The sequence below is a fragment of the Nylanderia fulva genome, unplaced genomic scaffold, assembly GCF_048542155.1.
Source record: "Nylanderia fulva isolate GAGA-0341 unplaced genomic scaffold, ASM4854215v1 Scaffold33, whole genome shotgun sequence".
Classification (NCBI taxonomy): domain Eukaryota; kingdom Metazoa; phylum Arthropoda; class Insecta; order Hymenoptera; family Formicidae; genus Nylanderia; species Nylanderia fulva.
In genome coordinates, this window is record NW_028190400.1 from 2,011,918 (window position 1) to 2,032,811 (window position 20,894).

A 20,894-nucleotide genomic window follows, 5' to 3' on the forward strand; every position below is an offset into this window, starting at 1 on the left:
TTAAAATTATTTTCTTTATATTTACAGAAATTATATTTTAATGCATTACACTTAAACTAATTTGCTTTTTTAAATTATGCATATATGTAACATGTGATTGTACACAAAAATAAGAAATATTAAAACTTTTTTCTAATTTGTTGACAATTTCTTACTGTTTACGCAAAATTAAAAAAAAAATAATAGTTTCGTATTGTATGTTTTTGTAAATAGAAATTCTAGATATGTTTATTTTTGTCAAAAAATAATTCTTTAAAAAATTGTTTAGCAAAGTAAAATATTACTTTCTAAAAAACACAATTTTACGGAGATTGCAAAATATATTTTTTTTACGTTATAACTCCTAGCACGTTTCTTCACAAGTATTTTTTTAGATTTGATTGTGAAATGTTTTCGATATATCGAGATATAAAAAAATATCGAATATTCTCGTACTAAAAGCTTTTAAAATAAGCGTATATATATACATTCGAGATTATAAGAATTTGATAGCATGCTTCTCTTCAAATGTGATTAGAATCTTATAGAAGTAAAGTTATATCATTTTGTTTGACATATTATGAAATAGGATAGTAGAATAGAGTAGTCGGCCAAACGGCTGGCAATCGGCCTGCGATGTCCCCGAGGAAATCAAATTATCGATATATGTGAAGCTGATGCGCACACGTAACGTATATATGACGAAGTGCGAGTTAAGAGCACAGGTGGTCGACTGATATTGGTTTTACTTCCGGATTTGGCGGACACCTCTTACAGCGGTAGACACAAGCGAGACTCGCCACGAAAGGCAATTACCCCACTAAATATTCACAAGTTCATTACAGGCAGAGTTGGACGCGCATTCACTCTCTCTCTTTTCCCTCCTTGCGCTTCGAAATCTCTCGTCCTTCACCTCTTGTGTCTTCACCTTCACGTTTCTCTGACGCTTAAATAGCGTTCTCGAAATAGATCCACTTTTACAGAGCATAGTGCCACATTTTTGGTTACAAGTGTACTTAAAGAATTGATATGCAAAATCATTTCTTCTGCGAATACAAATTTTTCACTAATTAATTAGAATTATATGCAGATATAATCACGTATTACATTTGTGAAAATATAACTTAATTCTCTTAAAAAAATATATTATTTTATATTTTTAAAAAATATAATTTAATATTGTTGCCATTTATTACGATAAAGCTAATAAAATCGTTTTAGAATCTTCGATCGATAAGAACTTATAATCGTGACGTTATAAATTTGTAATAATAAATCATGCATGAGAATCTAGTTTTACGTAATGAGGTTTTGAATAATATTGTTGAAATTGCATATCTTTTTAATTCAATAGTTTGATACCTTATATCCGATCGTTGTGTCGCGCTATCAGAATATTTCATCGCTGTGGAAAATGATATTGAGAAATTGTAATATAACTCTTTTATTTCAATCAGATAAGGATTAACTTTATATGACTTCAACGTGTATCAAATTTTTATATAACATTCTTTTATATGCAAGCACGACTGGAAATTTAGAGCTAACGGTAGTAGTTCTCAGCGCGCTGCTCGAACGCGCGCTGTGAGGTTTTCCGACAAAAAGTTCATAAAAATTTAATAGATCGTTCGACCCGGCATGCTTTTTATGGCTTATAAATGTTTCGTTTGACCGAAAACAATTTTCTCGGTCCGAAGATCACGGCGTAAACTCGCAACGGCATTGGTCAGCTCGATACATTTTTTAGAAACATTATTTTTAATTTAAAAATTTGTAAGAGCCCTGCATTTATGTATTATTTATGTGCTAATTCAATAATTATTAAAACATAAGCAATAAATATTTAAAACCTAAGCTGGTCTTAATATATCGACATTTTCATGCATGATTGACAATTATAACAATGCACTAAGATAGTATCGAATAATTTTGCTCATTGTTATCGTCACTTAAAATTCAACAACAAATCTAAATCTTAATCTATTATCTCAATGCATATCAATACAGGTTTTACGCATTATATTGCACGTAATATTATATGCAAAATGTCAAAGGTTAAGAATACTGTTGGGAATATGTGACAAATTTATCTATAATTATTTCACACATATTATATTACACATGTGTGTTTGGTATTTAATATGGCATATTATTATATTATATATTCATACAATAAATAACATATTACAAATAGATTATAGATTATATTATGAAAAACAAATAAACTGTTGTATAATATATTTTCCTCGTGTGTTATAATTATTTGTTAAATAGTAATTAATATTATTAAACAAAAAGTGATGATGACATCTGTGAGATTGATTTCTGGCATATCGGGATTTACTCGGAATTTTCAAGGGGATCATACGTCAGCTATTCTGCAGGGACGCCGATTAAAATTCGATCGGTTATCGTCAGTACGTGTGATATTCCGATTTATGTATGGTGCTGATAACAATTCAACATATTATTGAAAATTGAAACTCACACAATAATTGATCGACACAGAGATGATATTAATAATTGGTATATTATTCTTCCAAGACAATCTTGTTTCTCTCTCTCTTTTTACAGCATGTGTATCATATAATATTTTATATATTATATTTTATCTTTATGAAACAAAATGAGCGATTAAATTATTCTTGATCAAAAATACTGTGAACAATATTAGATTATAATTAAAAGTGTATAATGACTTATAAAGAAAAATAAATTTTTTTTCATCATAATAATTAGTGGAATTTATACTATTTTGTGTTATTATTTTGTGCTACGCATTTTAATATCTAGAATGTTACAGTAAATTTTTAGATTTTACATTATTTGATTAACTTTTTCTTTGTTATATTCTTATAAATATACGAATAACATGTTCGATTATTATGTGGAAGTTTCTTTATATTAATATTATAAATGAAGTTAATATTGAATATATATTTAATGTGTTAAATATTTTATGTTTTCCTTCGATATTTAAGAATTAAGTTTGCATTTTAGCATTCAAAAGCTGTTTCCACTTTTGCCAACCGCGTGAAATCCGCGTTCATAATCCTATTTCTTTACTTTATGGAGATATTGCGCAGATGCAAAAGGTGAACTAGCTGCGCGAGGACTATAAAGGAAAAGGAGACGGAGCTCTGTTCTCCCTCCAATTCGATCTGGATTTACGATATTAGTTGCAACAGCACCTGAACCCAGACCAGCCAACCTTGTTTTAAACTATCTCAGACCGGATCCTTACTCCACACGCACGTTAAATAGGTTTCCTTTATTTATTTCGATGCTTCGTATTACATCTTCTACTGTAAACTATTCTCTTGTCGGATTTGTATTAAAGAAATAGCTTTTTTATATAAATAAAGCTTTTTTCTCATTTTTTGTGTTTTATATATTGTAATTAAATTTTATTTTATATAAATTTACATACAATAATTGTATAATTGATGACATAAATGATATAAATATTATTCAAGCTACCCTGGTAGAAATTGCCTTGCCGATGCCTCGACACTTGCTAGCACCATGCAAGTTTGCCACACTACAGCCTTATCTAAAAGAATTGGAAAAATACATATCAAGGCCATCCTTGCGCCTGATATATAAATGGCATGGCATTTATTATAAAGTTAAACGGGTGCAAGTCTGGATTTGACCAGACTTCTAATGCAGCCCATATTTGCGCCACGTCAAATGCTGTCGAGATTTTTATTGATTTTCACATTTAATGTATATCTTTTGTCATACATATATCTCTTGTTTTTTGGATCCTTTTCTTTGCCTGGATTTTTTGCATGCAGGGAAATTGCTAAACGAGTATTTAGGCGTCTACGCAGAAATTTGTGCGTATATATATAAATATATTGTTAAACGGAACTCTTCCGGGCCTTGTTTATTAACAAATAAATTTTTTCTGTCGTAAATAATCCAAAAGTAAGTAATCATACTCATAATTTTTGGCACCAAACACAGGGACGACTGTAATAAATTGTTAAACGAGTATTTAGGCGTCTACGCAGAAATTTGTGCGCATATATATAAACATCTCATTAAACGGAACTCTTCCGGGCCTTGTTTATTAACAAATAAATTTTTTTCTGACGTAAATAATTTAAAAGTAAGTAACCATACTCATAATTTTTGGCACCAAACACAGGGACAACTGTAATAATAACTACAATTTTATCGAACATTAGAGACTTTAAGAAATTGATCGAGAATAAGAAAAATTATACAAGAGAACAATTATAGAAAAAAATACAATATTAAAACATTAATTTAATTAAATAAATAACAAATAACAGAAAAAAATTTTTTCATTTACAGAAATTTTTGTTTTTTAAATTTTATATGTATTCGCAACAATACAACCACCGATTATGATAAACTAGCATTTATATAACACATAAGATCCGTTTCCAATAGGTGAATTTATGTGCTATTAGATAGCGAAAGTAATATAAATGAGATTTTAAGTATATCTATCGCGCAAGTATAGGTGTATTGCATGCGGATGCACTCGTCTTTTTCTTTCTTTGAGCATATTTTCTATTTCCATCGAAGGGAAGACGATAAATAATAGACGCATAAATCTCGTCACGTGGCACGGACGTATTCGATCGACTAAAACGGCAGAGAGCGACCGCGGTATTATTTTCTCAATGCGATGAACATTTTAAAGAATTGAACCACGTACAGGTTTCAGAGAATCCAATCACATAAATTAACCCCAACGACATATAAAAAGGTTTGGCTAATAACGATATAATAATGGATTAATATAATGAGATCTTATGAAACATGTCATAAATTACAATATATCTTTACATTGTGTTGAACAAGTAATTCTGTGCGAATTATATACAAATGTGAAATGTATTTTGCCAATAATTAGAAGCATAGGGGTAACGTGGCAACGCTTATCGCACAACCGTGTATTTATATATAATAAAAGCACGAATGTACACTCGCTCGAGAATAAGAGACGCATATCAAAATACATTGCGGAGTAAATCATATCAGAACACTGAATAAATGCATAAATGAGAGAGCGCGGTTAAATGCTGAATAATTCGAGGTAATTTCGAGACGAAAAACTTTCATTTGCGTGAAAAGGCTTTTGGAGTAAGTAAGGGCGGATTGTTGTTAGAAGCTACGGGACTGGTAGCCAAGCCGCTGCGCGTTGGTGTGAATTTCATTAAAAGCAGCGAAGAGGTGGATGGAAAGAGAAAAAGAGAGAGGGAGAAGGAAGAAGAGAGAGAGAGAGAAAAAGATTTGTTCGTTCGTGAGAAGAGAAATGAATGAATTTATAGTTTTTAATATTTGTTCATTGTACTATCTCGATGAAAACGACGGATTCGCATTGGAGAGAGGTGTAAAGCATCCTTGCTTACAACTGCTTATTATTTGAGTTTCTCACTAAAGGCGTCGTTCTTTTACCAGATGGAATATTAGTACTTTTATTCCGCCGTAAGCGCTCGGCGTAAACGCAAGATGATGCGATTTGATATTGCCGGTAATAAATTTCGACAGCTTCGAGGGAATAATTAAAAAAAACGATAAGAAATTCTAGAAAAAAAGTTTATATCAGATGGCTCGGAAAGTATACTCAATCGTCACTTAATATATTTTTATGCAATCATCACTAGACGATACTTTCATCCTTTGTCGCGAAGGAGAAAGAGACCGCGGCATTATTGAGACGGCTGCCTTCTTGATCCACACTTTGCAATGATCAATTTAATATTAATTAAGTACTTGTTAAGAACGCAAAATTTGAAGGATATTGCTTGTCGGTCAATGCAGTTGCGGCTCTCTGCAGTTGAATGGATGATACGGGCGGTAGAAGTGATGTTGAAGGACGTGATATAGGGCTGATGTTAAAGGACAAAGAGAGGCGAAAGGCAGCGAGAAATAGGAGACACAGGTTGGTTTTCGAGGACCCGGCAGAACGTTGCGTCGGGACTGTCGATGAATAGAGAGGTAATGAATCGCACCGGACACTAACACGGAAGAGGCGAGGCAATTCTAGACATTTGGCTGGACTCAGCCTAAAAAATGCATGTATAGATATAGGCACACACATACGCATACATATTCAGAATCTTTCCCCCACTTTATTGACTTCGTCAATAAATAATAGGTGAATAGGATTGACCGCACAATAATGCATAAAAATTCTTATAATATTCTCATCGCAGAATAACATTTAAGACTATTTCAAAATTATATATGGATTAACGTATACTATAGAAAATGAGTAATTAAAAATATTAATTATATAAATATCCTTAGTTTGTCCCTCTTCATATTTATTCCTCTCACACTTCGAATTTCTCTTATAATCGGTCTGGTCCTGTCTGTGACAGCTGCGCGCTTGGAAATATAATTTATATGGGATAGAGTTGCTTACGTGATTTATATATGTTTGTCAGGAACATAAGGCCAGTATTAGTCCATTTCTGACGAAGGATTATGATAGAAAATCAAGATTCGTTATTAACAAAGAGTATTTGATACATATATGTTCATTAATTGAGAAGAATTGTTTAAAATCAAATATAACTGTATATCTAGAAATATACATATACTTTTATTATGTAAAATTTCTCCTAAACTTATCTGCTACAATATATGTAATTTTATACTCGATTCTTATTACTCGATTCTTTTGTATAAGTTATTTTGTATATATTGTAACATTACTGTCATCTTTTTCTCTATCTCTCCCTCTCGCATTTCTAATTACGAATAAGTACATTAAAACAAAAAAAACCCAAGCTATTAGAACTAGCAAGGATGGGACTTGATGGATTCACAGCGTTAATCTGTACTCTTATTGTTTTACGAACGCAACCGAAATGTTTTGTTGCTCTCTTTGTAACTATTCTCTCTGCGTTCGGCACTGCTTATCTCGACACGAGGAGCACGATCGATCGAATTTAGGATTACAGGTACGAGGAAAATCACTTTGCAATGAGGTCGATGGAAGAGAAGCGCCTCGAGCAACCTTCCAGAAATAACCGAATCATTTAGATTTCGAGACTCGCCGGAGGATGGGCGTGCTTGCCGGGTTGTTACAGAACCTTCCCGATGGGAAGATGTTGCGTAGATCGACGATAGCAAAGGGATGGGTGATGGAAGAGTAGGGGTGAAAAAACGCCGATACTTTTATCGGTACTGACGATCCTGAAGCACCGACGATTCAGTTCTTCATGGTATTCTTATTTTGATCAAAATATACGAACTCGTGAATCTGTGTATGTGTAAAGTCTTCATTTTTTTTTATTCCGTATTAAAGCTAAATGTATTCTCAAATTCTAAATAATCATATCTTAAATAATGAAAAACTTCCTCTGTGAGCAAGCAAAAATAATAGATACATTTTCTTACAATTAAGAGAATTATTTTTCTGTATTATTTATACAAAACATTATTATATATGTCTATAAGTTTTAATTGTCATTTTTCTAAAAAGAAATTAAAATAATTTTTAAAAAATAGAATTTTTTAGTTAGAATAATAAGTAAAAAATATATTATTATTATATTTATGTTTCTCATTATTATTATGAGTATTTCAGAATTATTAAATTTTCACAAATTATCACAATTTGTATGGAGTAATTTATTGAATGTTTGTCAACTAAATTGCAATTTTTTAAAATCAAATTGTTTATATATTTTTTTCGTTTTACCGTAGCAACTATATGTGTGTGTTTCTTTTTTGCCAACACGCTTATGGCGAGTTTTAGTTTAGAACGATCATCCGTTTTGCGGTAATCCTCGGTTATGCATTTCATATATCTGTATCGTTACGAAATGAAAGCCAATCGCACGTGCCTAATTCCGTGCATAAAAAGCATACGACCGCTTGCAAGCAATTACTCGGTCTCTAATTGGCATATAACGTATCGTGTCGCGTGTATTGTCTCGCGCTGTATATCCAACGTGTATCGAAAACCGTATAGATAGCTTGTTGCGAGCCATTACTTTGAAATTTAATTGGCGCACGTTGTGGAGCAACGTAGCACATCTTGCTGAACCACATGGAATGCATGGATGCGATCAATACCATCAGATAAAGATACCGGTTATGACAGTAATTATTTCTCCTAAAACAGAGTATGCTTTTACATTCCACCAGTGATTTATTATTATAGTTGAATCTGATATTATAGTAACTGATATTGGATGCACGATTTCACAATTTAATATTGATTGTGTAGTTATAGTATATATCCGCAGCGCGCAATTTATATACTTCGAAATATTATTAATTCCAGTGATAATGATGAGTCTGTATAATCATTATATCATTGTATTATTGTATTACTATATCATTAATCATTATATCATTAGAATCATTTTTTAATAAGCCGTATTATTTTATCGTGTTTTATTTTTTTAAAAAGAAAATATTAAAAAAAATATTATATGATAATTTTATAAATTCACTATTTTGGTATGCTAATGAAGGGTTTGCTATCAGAATTATTCGGACAAATTTAAAAACAAATCTAGCCTCAAAAGGGATATGCGTGCGTTTACCAAGTAAAAGTCACGTACGTTTTATCTCGCAGCGCCGGCATACATATTTACACACCTAAACGGCGTACCTAAAACGAGGTGAATGACAGGCGTTCTAGCGAGAGACTCATTTTAGATACAGTTCATAATGCGAGCATTTCAAACCACAGCACCACCATTTTTCATTACGCCTTTTTGCTCTTCAGTCTGGGACTATAGTGGGCCAAATATTATGCATGAGCTCGTACCATCTATGTATGTATACGCAGTAACACGACGTTATAAAAACCCCATAAAAGCCTGTTTCCCGGTAGGTGGTGGGTGGACGGCAGCACCGGCCTCGTATCTGCGGTTTAACTATTATCAGATATTACGTATTTTCATAATATTTTATACCTGTATGTCGTATCGTGTCGTCGCCGACCTGAGTACTCTGTGCGAGACCTGTACTACTGATGCAGTTAAAAACATGCATAAAAAATAGCATGAAATTGTAATACTCTTATTGCACGATGTATTATTATATTATCTACATGACGTATTTTGTGCGTGTGTGCATTATATTACAAAATAAATTTTTTAAAAATTTACATGTAGAAGAAAAACTTTATAAATATACATTGATACAAGATCTTCATCTCAAGAGAAAGTTTTAATCATATAAAATATTTTGTTCTTTCATTTTTATTAGTTTCTTTTATATACTATTTCTGTAGTAAAAAAAAATCTGCTACATATACATATGTATGTGAGTATTTGTTAATTTTAGATTATACGTTGAAACAAAAGCACACAAGAAGATTACAAAGTGATGTAAATTCATGCTTTTATCGTTTACATTACGGAACTCTTAATAGCGCTTTGCTTCGTTTTATCATTAATGTATATTAGTTCAGAGAGTGTTTAACAAAATCATAAGAGTAGATATATTTATTATATATTTTTCAAAATAAAATTTTTTAAAAGAAAAAATACTACAAAATTTTATTAAATTGATTAATATAAAATAATATAGTTTCTCTTTGTGTTTTGTATCAATCACGTATGTATGTATAAGTTTGCGAAAGAAAATATTGATAATTGTATGTTATTATTATTGTTATTATTACATTAAAAATAATTGATTTTATTACATTATTTTTGGAATACATAAAACTTGTAATATTTGAAATGTGTTATTAGCTTTAATATGCAAACATTATCTACAGTGTGCTTCATATCTAAATAATTAAGGATATGAATATTTTATAACTGCCAATTCATTTGCAAAGACATTAAGGAAAATGTGATGTGCAGTCATATCAAAGAGCGAATCTTTACGAGCACGATATTCGTCTTGTCTAAGTTACAATGTGATATCGCGTAGCGCAATTCGAAACGTATAAGGCTTTTTCGTGTGATAGTTATCTGGAATGTTTATGGCTCCCCCTTTTCTATATATGTATATTATATATATTAAGATAATGATGATAACAAATGATTATATCTTTTTGATAACGCAATTATCTCCTGCGGCAATAAAAAAGAACACAAACAATCAATTCTCCTCAATAGCAAATCTATTTAATCAATTTACTTGACAAAGAATTAGTCTCTCATTTACTTTTATCAGAATCGATAATGCTATTATGGGACACTATCTTATATTGCTCATTCAAAATTTATTTATAATTCAAATATTAATGTTAATTTGTTTATAATTTAAAAACATTGTAAAAGAAGAATTGCAATATTTTATATTCTTCTGACAAATTTGTAATTATTTTTAATTAACTAATTATGCATCTCTTCTATATATGTATCTCTTCTTGAGTATTCAATATTGTTAAAGAGATATTATCTTTATCACTTCGTTTCACATTTCGCATCTTTAGATGCCCGTTCAGCACGGAAAAGCAAAGGTCTCCTGTGACGCTTTACGCCAAACAAAGCGATCTGCTTTAAACTCTTGACACGAGAAAAAAAGCCGTGAGGGAGAATAGGTGGACTGTTTTGCTTACGTTCTACAGCGTACGCCGGCTATAAAAACGAAGGTAGAAGAGAAGATAGAAGTAGGAATGCGAGATCGACGAGATTCTCTAGCTTGAAGCGAGCGCAGGCCGGTGCTTTTGAAGGTGTGAGATAGGTAGTACGCAGTATACGGCATAGAATGGTGGATAGCGCTGGTCCCCGGAGGTTGGGTTAGTCATAAACGACGTAAATCGAAAGAAAAACTGCTAAACGAAAATGCCTGCCCTGGAAGATCGGGACGGACGATCTAATGGGAAAAATAATGGATTTCCAGTAGTAAAGATCGCCTGGCCAGATCTCGGTCCGTCCGCCCTTGCTGGATCATCTTACTGGCGCGATTTCACTCTTCTCGCACCCAACGGAACGTAGTGTGCACGGAACTGAGGCAAATCGTATAACCGAATGAAATTTTATCTTGCATTCGATCGATGTGCATCGATGATGTTACAGTAAACTCACGATTTTCATCGGTTGGTAAATATAAATGCAAATAATTCCTAAAATATATTTTTATAGATGGACACAAAATCTTATTAAATGTCAGAATATGGCGAGAGAATCTATTCTTGTTTGGCAATGTATGAGTTATTTTATATGAATTTCAAAGATTATTAAAATTCTCTAATCTTGTTTTACATATTTTCTTATTTTACAATTTAAAAAAAAAACATTAAATGCTTAATATAATTTATCAAAAATCAATTTAGTGCATACTCACGCAATTACATAATTTAATTTGTCAATTATATTCTAATTACATTTTCCTATCAAATAATTTCATGTTATGTTTAACTCATGAAATGTCATATTAATAATATACATACAATTTTATAGTTATTAATATTCAACGAGTATCTGTAATTTGTACAATCGGAAATATGATAAGAATAAAGATTACCCTATTATCCCTTGTATAGTAGCTTCCTGATCGCTTCCGTGAGAGGAAGTTTCAAATTCAAACATCGTCCAAATTGACCGGACGGATTATCGAAGCTTCCTCCGGGCTAATTGATTGTTTGCAAAATTTTATGCAAGTCTTGCACATAGAAGGAGGATTTACTGTCCATCGACACGCCAACTCCTTCGAGTGCGTTTTATGAAAGAGTACTCGCAGCACCGTACTTTCAAGATGTGCGTGTAATCACATCTATGAGGAAGAGAGAAGAGGAAAAAAATTGTGCAGTAGCAACCCGACCGCGCAAAGTTTTCTTTTCTGTCTAGGAGTCTCTATGGAATGTTACATCGCATCACGTAGTTGGCGTAGAGATATTTTATTCCGAAATTTTCGTGTACTCTGGTCTAGCTTTTTAAGCTTGCGGCTTATGCTCCACGAAACTCGGAATACTCAGACATTTATTTTTTTAACGCGATAGTTGCCAGTGTTTTTTTTTATTCTATTTATTTTCTATATACATTTTTTAAGACTATATTTATAATAATTTAAATCATAGAAAATACGACATATCATTTTACATAAATTACGAGAAGTGTAATCACAATATAATAAATTAATACTAACAAATTGTGGCAATTAATTATTACTACTGGTATCAAACAGAAATAATAGAGATATATATCCCAAATAAATTGCAATAAAATATTCATGATTGGAATAGAATTAGCGATAGAATATGTATTTTGATAAAAAAATTAATTTAAAGAATATTGATTATTGTTAAATAAAAAACTACGTATCACCGAATTAAATAAGACATCTCACAACGATTGCTTGTGGTTCTTCTTCATTATACGTTTGCTAAAAACTTTTCGTTCACGCGAGTTTGATTTCGTTGTATCGACGCATAGTTCGCTACACAAAACGGGGTAATGTAACGCAGGGGGTTTAGGGGAATACAAGAGAGAGAATACAGCGGAATGAGGAGAGGAACTCCGGTAGCGTGCAGTCTATCAGAGATTAGCGGCTCGATCCATTAGGGAGTGATTTAGCTCGATGGTCCCCGAGCACTCTCTGCCACCGTTCAGACAGTGCCATACTAGCCACACCATGCTTCCACGCGTCGCCACACCATCACCATTGACACTAACACAAATCTCATATATGAAGGTGCATATCCGTGAGATTGCATGCTTGATATTGTATACACATACATATATAACGGACACAGGCTTCTTCTCATATTATAAAATTTATTTATTATAAGAAGCATTATTTATATATTTTATAATTTATTTTGAATTGGGAAATTTAAAGAAAAAATTGCTTTGAATATTAAAACTAATAGATATATAGAAATACGCATACAGATCCTAAGTATTTTGCCACACAAAAGACAATAAATCTTTTTCTTGTATATTATTTGTAGTAAAAATGATATTAATGGCTATTGGTTCAAAAGAGTAAAGAATAAAATTTAGTACAAAATAGACTGACTAATCAAGAAAATAAATGTGTATTGTGTGTACGTATGTGTGTGTGTATAAAGAGAGAGAGCGAGAGATGCGAAGCTTGGGTCCCAAGGGCGCGATATGTCGTATCTAATTACAATAGCCTACGCTTCTCTCTATCCAAATACAAATAGTGAAGCTAATGCTTACCATCACACGGACCGAAACACGGATTGCCGGATCGCACCTTACATCGCTCTGTCAATATCTGTCGATATTGCTGGCCGTTAGGAGTCCGGTCGTATCTACTGCTGCCAGAGCGGTCGATTGCTCGCAACAGCAAAACGAATAATAGCTCGCTCCCATTCTGTAGGCTGATTTACACCAGTCCCCATTTACTAGAGTTTTTTGCCATTTTTTGGTGTTTAAAACGTATGGACTTTATCTCGAACATAAATTGATCATAAAGAACAAAAAAAAGAGAAATTATTACTTCGGTATGTGTGTCCTATTCAATTAAGAATTGAAACAATTTCTCTATATTTTATCTACAAAGTTGAAACATATATGATAATATATAAAAAATAGATAATGGTTAGTGAAATGATACTAGAAGAAAGATAGAAATAATTATATTTGTGTGTTAGTAAACATGAAATTTGTTCTAGAACTTATAGTCGAATATATTGAGATATATATATATATATATATAATATCAATATATACAGATATGTATTAGCTATATAATATTTTAATAAAAATACAAAATTATAAAAAATAAAAATTATTAAGATTGAAATAGTAAATTTAGAAGATATAAAATTTTACATCTGTGACAAAGTATTAACGACATCTAAAAGCATAATTTTGTTTTAAAATTGCTATATGTTTTGTATGTATAAATATGATACTATATACATATTATATTTGATATGTACGTACGTTATTTTAATATAATATATATATATATATATATATATATATGTATATATGTATATATACTTCAACAAACATATAAACTCTTTGTCATGGTTATTATTGAGCCTGTGAATATTATTGTGCGAGGGAGAATTTAATTTTAGTCTCATCGTTTAAGAGCATAAACGTGTGAATGTAAATATATATATTATATATATATATATATATATTGTGACGTGACATTTTGTACTGTCCGTCACAAGGGCCGAAGGCCCGGCCGGGAAGGCGGGAAATTCGGGAACCTTTGCTCTCTCGCCAATTTTTGAGAGAGAGAGAGCACCCGAACAATCATTTTGCGTTTTCTACCGCGTCGGAGGATGCGCTTCGCGCATCCGTTTGGCGAATTACTTTTTGTACGATTTTTGTTTGAGCGATTTTTGGCGTTTTCGGCGAGCAATTTTGCATAGGGTACGTGTCTCAACCGAGGAAACCAATAGAGAGAAAGAGTGAGAGGACGGAGAGGACGAAGAGGACGATTGAGGACCGAGCAGAAGCCACCAAGTCCGGATCACGCCCGGTAAATATTATTTTCGCACCAAAATTCTGGCTTGCCCATCCCGTTAAGAACCTGGGTACCGCCGTAAAATGTTCCTTCTTCCGCAGAGATTCCGGCCCGAGACGGGGATGGCCACTCTCTCGCGAGAGGCGAGAGAGCCCCGGGAACGAAAGGCGCGGGAGACATCCTGCCTCGAGCCCCGCAGATCCGGATACACCAAAATCCCACCATCGATCAAACAATCGATCTGGCGGATTTTTGGGAGGAATCGCAACGAGGTGCCCTCGTGGGAGTCTTCCCGACGGCCCATAAAGAGGAATACCGGAACCAAAAGCGGAAACATAGAGGAACGGCGAGGGAAAATTTGCATCAAGAAAATTCGCAGGGCCCCGCGGGGTACCCGGCGGCCCTGCCAGGATAAGGAGCGCCACGGGTGGAAAATGCCAAATTTAGTATCGGCGTGATCCCGGCAGGCCTCTTGCTCGTCACTGTTCGGCGAGACGTGCGAGAGAGGAGAGGTTCCTGCGCGGATGCCGAAGCACACTAGGACCCGGCGATACCGGTGAGACGAACGGCCCTATCTCATATTGTAAAGCCGCTAACTTCTTTCTTTTTGTGAGTACCGTATTCGGGAGAGAAGCGTGTCACGGCCGCGGCCGGTTATTAGAGTCACCGGTAATGTCGTGATTTTGAGAGTTTCATTTAGAGTTTCGTTCCGCGTAGAATTTATCCCGGCGCCCGGCCGACCGCGTGCTCTCTCCCGCGCGTAAATTAAGAGAGGCTCTCTCTCCCGCGGATACGCCGACAGTCATCGCGATTTCGTACATTAATGTAGAACAAACGTATCGTTTCGTGATTATTGTGTCGTTCTCGTCTGTTAGAGTTTCTGTATCTGAGAATAGAAAATTATCTAGGGTCACGCATCCGAAATAGCGTATTCTTTCTCGCGCATATCATTATCCGCGCAGTTTTCTGATTCTTTGTAAAATATTGCGAGGGACGACCGGCGTGATCGATCTCAAGGGAAATCGCGCGGGACCTACTACAGTTTACGGAAATTTTGTATTGCCTAAGACCATCGGAATTAATTACGCCGCACGGACCTTATTAAGTCTCGTGCGTTAATAATTATTCGACACGTAGGCGTGCGAATTTACTTCCGGGTCCCGCGTGTCGTCCGATATCATCGCGTCGGGTCGTCTTAAAGGCGTGGAATAATAACAACGCGCCGCGTCTCGGCCGTACATACGCCGTATTGTATTTTTCGAATCACATTTCGGCCTCGTTGATCTGTATTTCGGCGTTATTAAAGCGGAGATCTCTCCGTAAGATATCAAACGAATATTACTTTTCTTTCGGGACCTAACATTGTACTCAAGTTTTTATACAATTATTTTTCTGTCTATCTTCGCTTATCATTGTCTAAATATATTTAATGTTTGTTATATTTGAGCGATTTCAAATAGCCTCTCTCGAATTCCGTCCTCTCTCCCGTCCGAACTCCCCCCTCTACCCACTGACGATCTGAGCGAGTCGATTATCGCCGTCGCGGAAATTTTCGGGATACTTTGCTGATTATAAAGGTCATTTATCGATTTGGAAATTTCAGAGTGGCGCGACTCTCGCGCCTGGCGCCCAACCAAACATATTTTTTGTGTTTACGAGAATTTCCCGCTTTCCGCGCCGAAGGTGTGCCGTCGGCCACTTACATCGGCCCTATTTCCCGGATCCTTTTCGATCCGACGGACCATATAAAATTAACGGTTACAATATATATATATGTATATATGTGTATAACATTTTAGTTAATTATTTTCGTAAACATATGCTGTTATAAATTGCAATATGTTGCCCGCAGCAGGAAGCATTTTATCGTACATTCGCATTGGCTACAAAGCGAAAATCGAGTAATCCGCAAGTTATAATAAAAAAAATATATTACGCTATAGTTTGAAACAGCATTTCAACCGACAGACAATGAAGCTGAGATAGGTAGGAATAACAGGAATATAGGTAGGCAGAGGGTTCCTTTTGAAATGAAAGCCAATTTTCATTGTCCAAATTAATGGACGCTGCAAACGAATGGCGCCAAATATCGCATATTTTCCGGATAATATGCACAGCCCTCGTAAATAATAACAGCTACTTTTCATATAAAAATGGGCATGGAGATAAAAGCTTATTATGTAGTACTTTTAAAAGTTGTAAGTAAAAGAAGAGTTGCTTTATAAATTTAATTAAAATGTAACGTTACATAAACTACATGACACATTTCACTGATATATATTTGAAAAAAATCTTTATAGTTTAAAATCATGAATAAATAAGATGAGAATCGTCATTATCATGTTTCGTATTACGAAAATATTTATTTCCTTATTTCTATTTTTACTTCTTATAACTTTCGTCATCATTAAATGTAAAAAATGTCATTGTTTTTCTAAAAAAAATTGAAAACTAATAGAATCCCGTTAAACAAGTTAGCGATCATTTTTGAGCTTTTAACTCGTGAAATTGGACGTCCGTTCTGGACGTCCAGTTCTAGATGCTGTCTATCGTGCGATCATGAGTTTCCTCAGCATTAAACAGTCTTAAGATATTGCAGAAAATTGTAGAGAATTTAACACTCTGTTTCAACAAATACGATTTCAACGTGGCGATTTTGAGAATTAAATTTTAGGCAAAAATTCAAAAATATATAATATATATAATGCACGAGCTGATTATTGAATATTACAGTATTTATTTAGTAATCGCATTTAAAATTTGCACTATTTGTTAATTAATTTTCACACATATCGATATATTAGAACTTAGATATATATTCTTCTCTTCTAATTGAATTAAATAAATTTTAATTTTTCATATATTGTGTCTGCATAAACAATTATACAAAAAATTTTGATCATAATTGAGGACAGAAATAAAACTATCAATAGAGTAATTTCTAAGTCGCATCGTGCAAGTTTATACGAGTATATCCACGTTGATAAAATTGCAGATGCGAGAAAGTTTTCCGTTAGCGCTTTAAATTATTTTTCCGTTTTGCATATGCAATTCTACGAGCCCGGATATATAATTCTGCACGGCACGATCTTAGGAATTATTCTATTGATAGAGTTATTTCTGTTCTCTCGATTATGATAAATAGTTCAAAATTTTTTAAATACTTGTTATGCAGACATAATACACAAAAATAAAAATTTGTCCTATTTAATTAGAGAAAATATAATGTGCGCTGATAGATTTGAGAATATAAGAATTAATTAACAAATAGCGTGAATTTTAAAAATGCGATTACTAAATAAGTACTGTAACTCAATAATCAGTTCGTATTTTTGAAACTTCAAAATTTTACTGTCTTGCGACCATCAGAGTTGCCTAGCTAAATGAGGTGGGAGGACAACCAATTACGACCAAGAGCAATTAACGCAAAAGTTACAATAAGTAATTAGTACCTCCGCAAGTATCTGCTTGTAATTAACTTACGTACGTTTTCCCATTATCACCTATTTTTCATATTAAGTCAGCGTTGGTTCCTGACGCGATGCTAATTTTGTTAGACAGTGGACAAAAAAAAAAGAAAAAAGAATTGAAATGATAAAATTTCAGACTCTCTGCTGCATCCCTCGTTGTAGATTGAAAAGAATTACATTCTCTTTAAATGCAAAACGTAAAAATGTTCAGTAAAAATATGGAGTCTTTTGTATCCACTATAATTCATCTTTTGTTTAAATTGCAAAATTTGATGATGTAACCAAAGTGCTAATTAAGAAAAACTCTTTTTGATTTCAGTTTAGATAAATATATAACTATATTATATCTACAGACGTTGTAGATTTACATTACTTATATATTCTTGTATGTAATATATAAGTATATTATTCTATGTTTTCTAAATGTTCAAGAAATATATAATAATTAAAGTTTGACATTTATTTTTGATAAAGATATAGCTTATCCAAAACAACGTGTGACGTTAACAAAAGCAATCCTCAAAAAATTAGTCTAAAGTCTTCTACCGCTAATTTTGCCATGTCATGTATTCATTTCGTATTCTCTCATTAATTTATCAAATATTATCAAAATTTTTAATAGAACGCAATGCCACATAATTGTGATAATAATAAAATACGCACACGTTCAGCTTAAATGCGGTCCATTTTTTGATTGTAATTTTGTCAATACTTGTCATCGTAACTCTTCATCCTTTTATAGCGTAACCATATAAAGCTGTCGCATTAATGTCACGGGTACGGCAATAGGAATCCGAGCCAAGAAAATAAAAAAGAAAGCAGGACCCTGGATTTATTCTCCCGTTCGTGAGGCTCGATGAGTGGCTTTAAATCACAGTAGGATTTTACCTCTGTCCATCATTCCGGGAGGTCTAGGGATGTTTTTTCTGTATATCTTTCAGATATTGGGTATTATTTAGCTTACATCTTTTGTACGTTTTAATATAATTTTTGTACGCTCTTAATAAAAAGCTTTTTTTTACTGATATTGTGTAAATATGTTGACAGATTTCAATATTTTTAGTTTAAACATTTATTGATCTGAAAAAATAAAGTTTTGTGGAAAAAGCACACGATTATAATGTATAATTAGGATTATATAATCATATTTTTAGGTATATTTTAAAGTATATTTTTTGCGATGTTTTAATACTCTTTTCTGTAGTTGTACTTATGTTTTCAAATATAAATTAAAATTTCTGTTATTATTTTAGCCTGGAAACGATCCCTACGCATTTGTGGAGTACGAAGATCACACAGCAGCTTCCGCGGCGTTGACAACCCTTAATCAGCGACTTTTTCTAGAGAAGGTAAGTGTTGCAGCTGTATCATCGCATCCGCTTTCTTCATTTTTAAACTGTCTTTCCTCTTTTATCATTTATTGTCAGAGAAATAATTTAATTTTTTTATTTTTATTATTTTGTAAAGTATTTAAGACACGATGGAAAATAATAGACCACAAAAGAGTCGTAAGTTACAAACATAATCGTAAACTCTATCGACGTGCAGAATAGAACGGAATGCGTTTGACCATACTCCTCCCTCTCTTAGAGCTTTCGTCTTTCCTCTCACGTCCTCCCGTCTTCCTGCGTCATATTCGAACTCCATGTGCAGTTAAAGTTCGCCGGTTGACGGTTACCACCTAGTATTCGCGGGAAACGTCGACGGCGGTTGCGAGTGAATCAACGACGGTAGCGCGAGCGCGTGGGGACGAAGTCTGCGGTCGGGGACGAAGCGGAGTCGTGGGGTCGTCCGCTAGAGGTTGAGAGAAGGTATTGGGATCCGGCTGGAATAGCTAATGCTCGAATATGTCATAGTTTGGTGGGATGTGGTCAGAATTATACATGCTACACGATATATACGCCAAGTTACTTCATTCTCTCGCTCTCTCTCTCTCTCTCCTTTATTGCTCTCCCTATTACCATGCACCTCTCGCAGCCCGCTTCTTCTTCTTCTCCCGCTCTTATTCCGTTTCTCCTATCTTCCTTTCCGTTCCTCGTGCCTACCTCCTTCGTTCATCTCCACGAGGTCCTTTCTGACCTCGCTTCTCTCTCTCGCTCGCGGCTTCTCGCGGCCTCGATTTCATATACACCACCACATCGCCATCAACACCCTCCAATTCCCGCCATCCTGCTAGGACGTATATCGCAGCCCGTAACGTAGAGAGTTACTCGGTTAGTTTAGATTCGCTCAAGCAAGTTTTGATGTCGTGCACGCCTACTCCACGATCCTCTCGACTGCCTATCTTCCTCTAGCCACCGCGAACACTCTTCGAGAAACCTACTAGCTTCCAACCTCAGTCACTCTCTAGCGTTTCCTCGCAGGTAAGTTTCCTCTCTACATCTTCGCACACACACACACACACATATATACATATACATGTATACGTGTCAGTCTTTCTCTCTTACTCTCTCGATTCGCTTTCTGTCCCTCTTTTCCTCCGTCTTCCGCGTACTTCTCCAAAGAACCGTCGAGTTCGCTATTACCGCCGACACATTACTAATGCCGAACCGGTCGTAATAGATTGGATGCCTGGAACTTTGGTATGTCAACTAATGTGGCAGACTAACCCCTTTCACTCGTCCATTCTCCCCTCTTTTGTTCTCCCCTTGCTCTGCGCACCGACTGTCACTCGTTTCTGCGTATACGTCGCGCTTCAACGAGCGTAAGTGGAGCACGTGGTAGCTAAACTTTCTTGAAAAATAATTGCTCTTGATGATTTCTCATTTGCATTCAAATGGATAAATGTGACAAAAGAGATAGACGCTTCTTTCGCTCTTTTGTCATTTAAAACTTCACAGATATCAAACGAACGCTTAAAAGACGGCGTTAATATTGTATATGTAGGATCCGCGAAAAAGAATCGGGCCTTCGGGTGTTTCGACTGCTCTAACCATTAAGCTACCTAGGCCCTCTGTCCAACCTTCTCCGCATCACCCACTCTTATGCGTTATGGAAAAGTCCCGATACTACACTCGGCCGTCCTGAATTGACATTCGCCCTCGAATGTCGCCACGCGTTAGTGCCATCAGGCCTCTTTCC

The 20,894-nt window shown here is 34.3% G+C and overlaps 1 protein-coding gene across 1 annotated transcript in view; it reads left to right on the forward strand.

Annotated features, from left to right (window-relative positions):
- Positions 1–20,894, forward strand: part of LOC114946736 (cytotoxic granule-associated RNA binding protein tiar-1-like) — a 130,249-nt gene that overhangs the window by 74,976 nt on the left and 34,379 nt on the right. Inside the window, exon 3 of the mRNA XM_029323387.2 lies at positions 19,067–19,162. Coding sequence (XP_029179220.1) covers positions 19,067–19,162 — 96 coding nt within the window. The remainder of the gene's footprint in view (positions 1–19,066; positions 19,163–20,894) is intronic.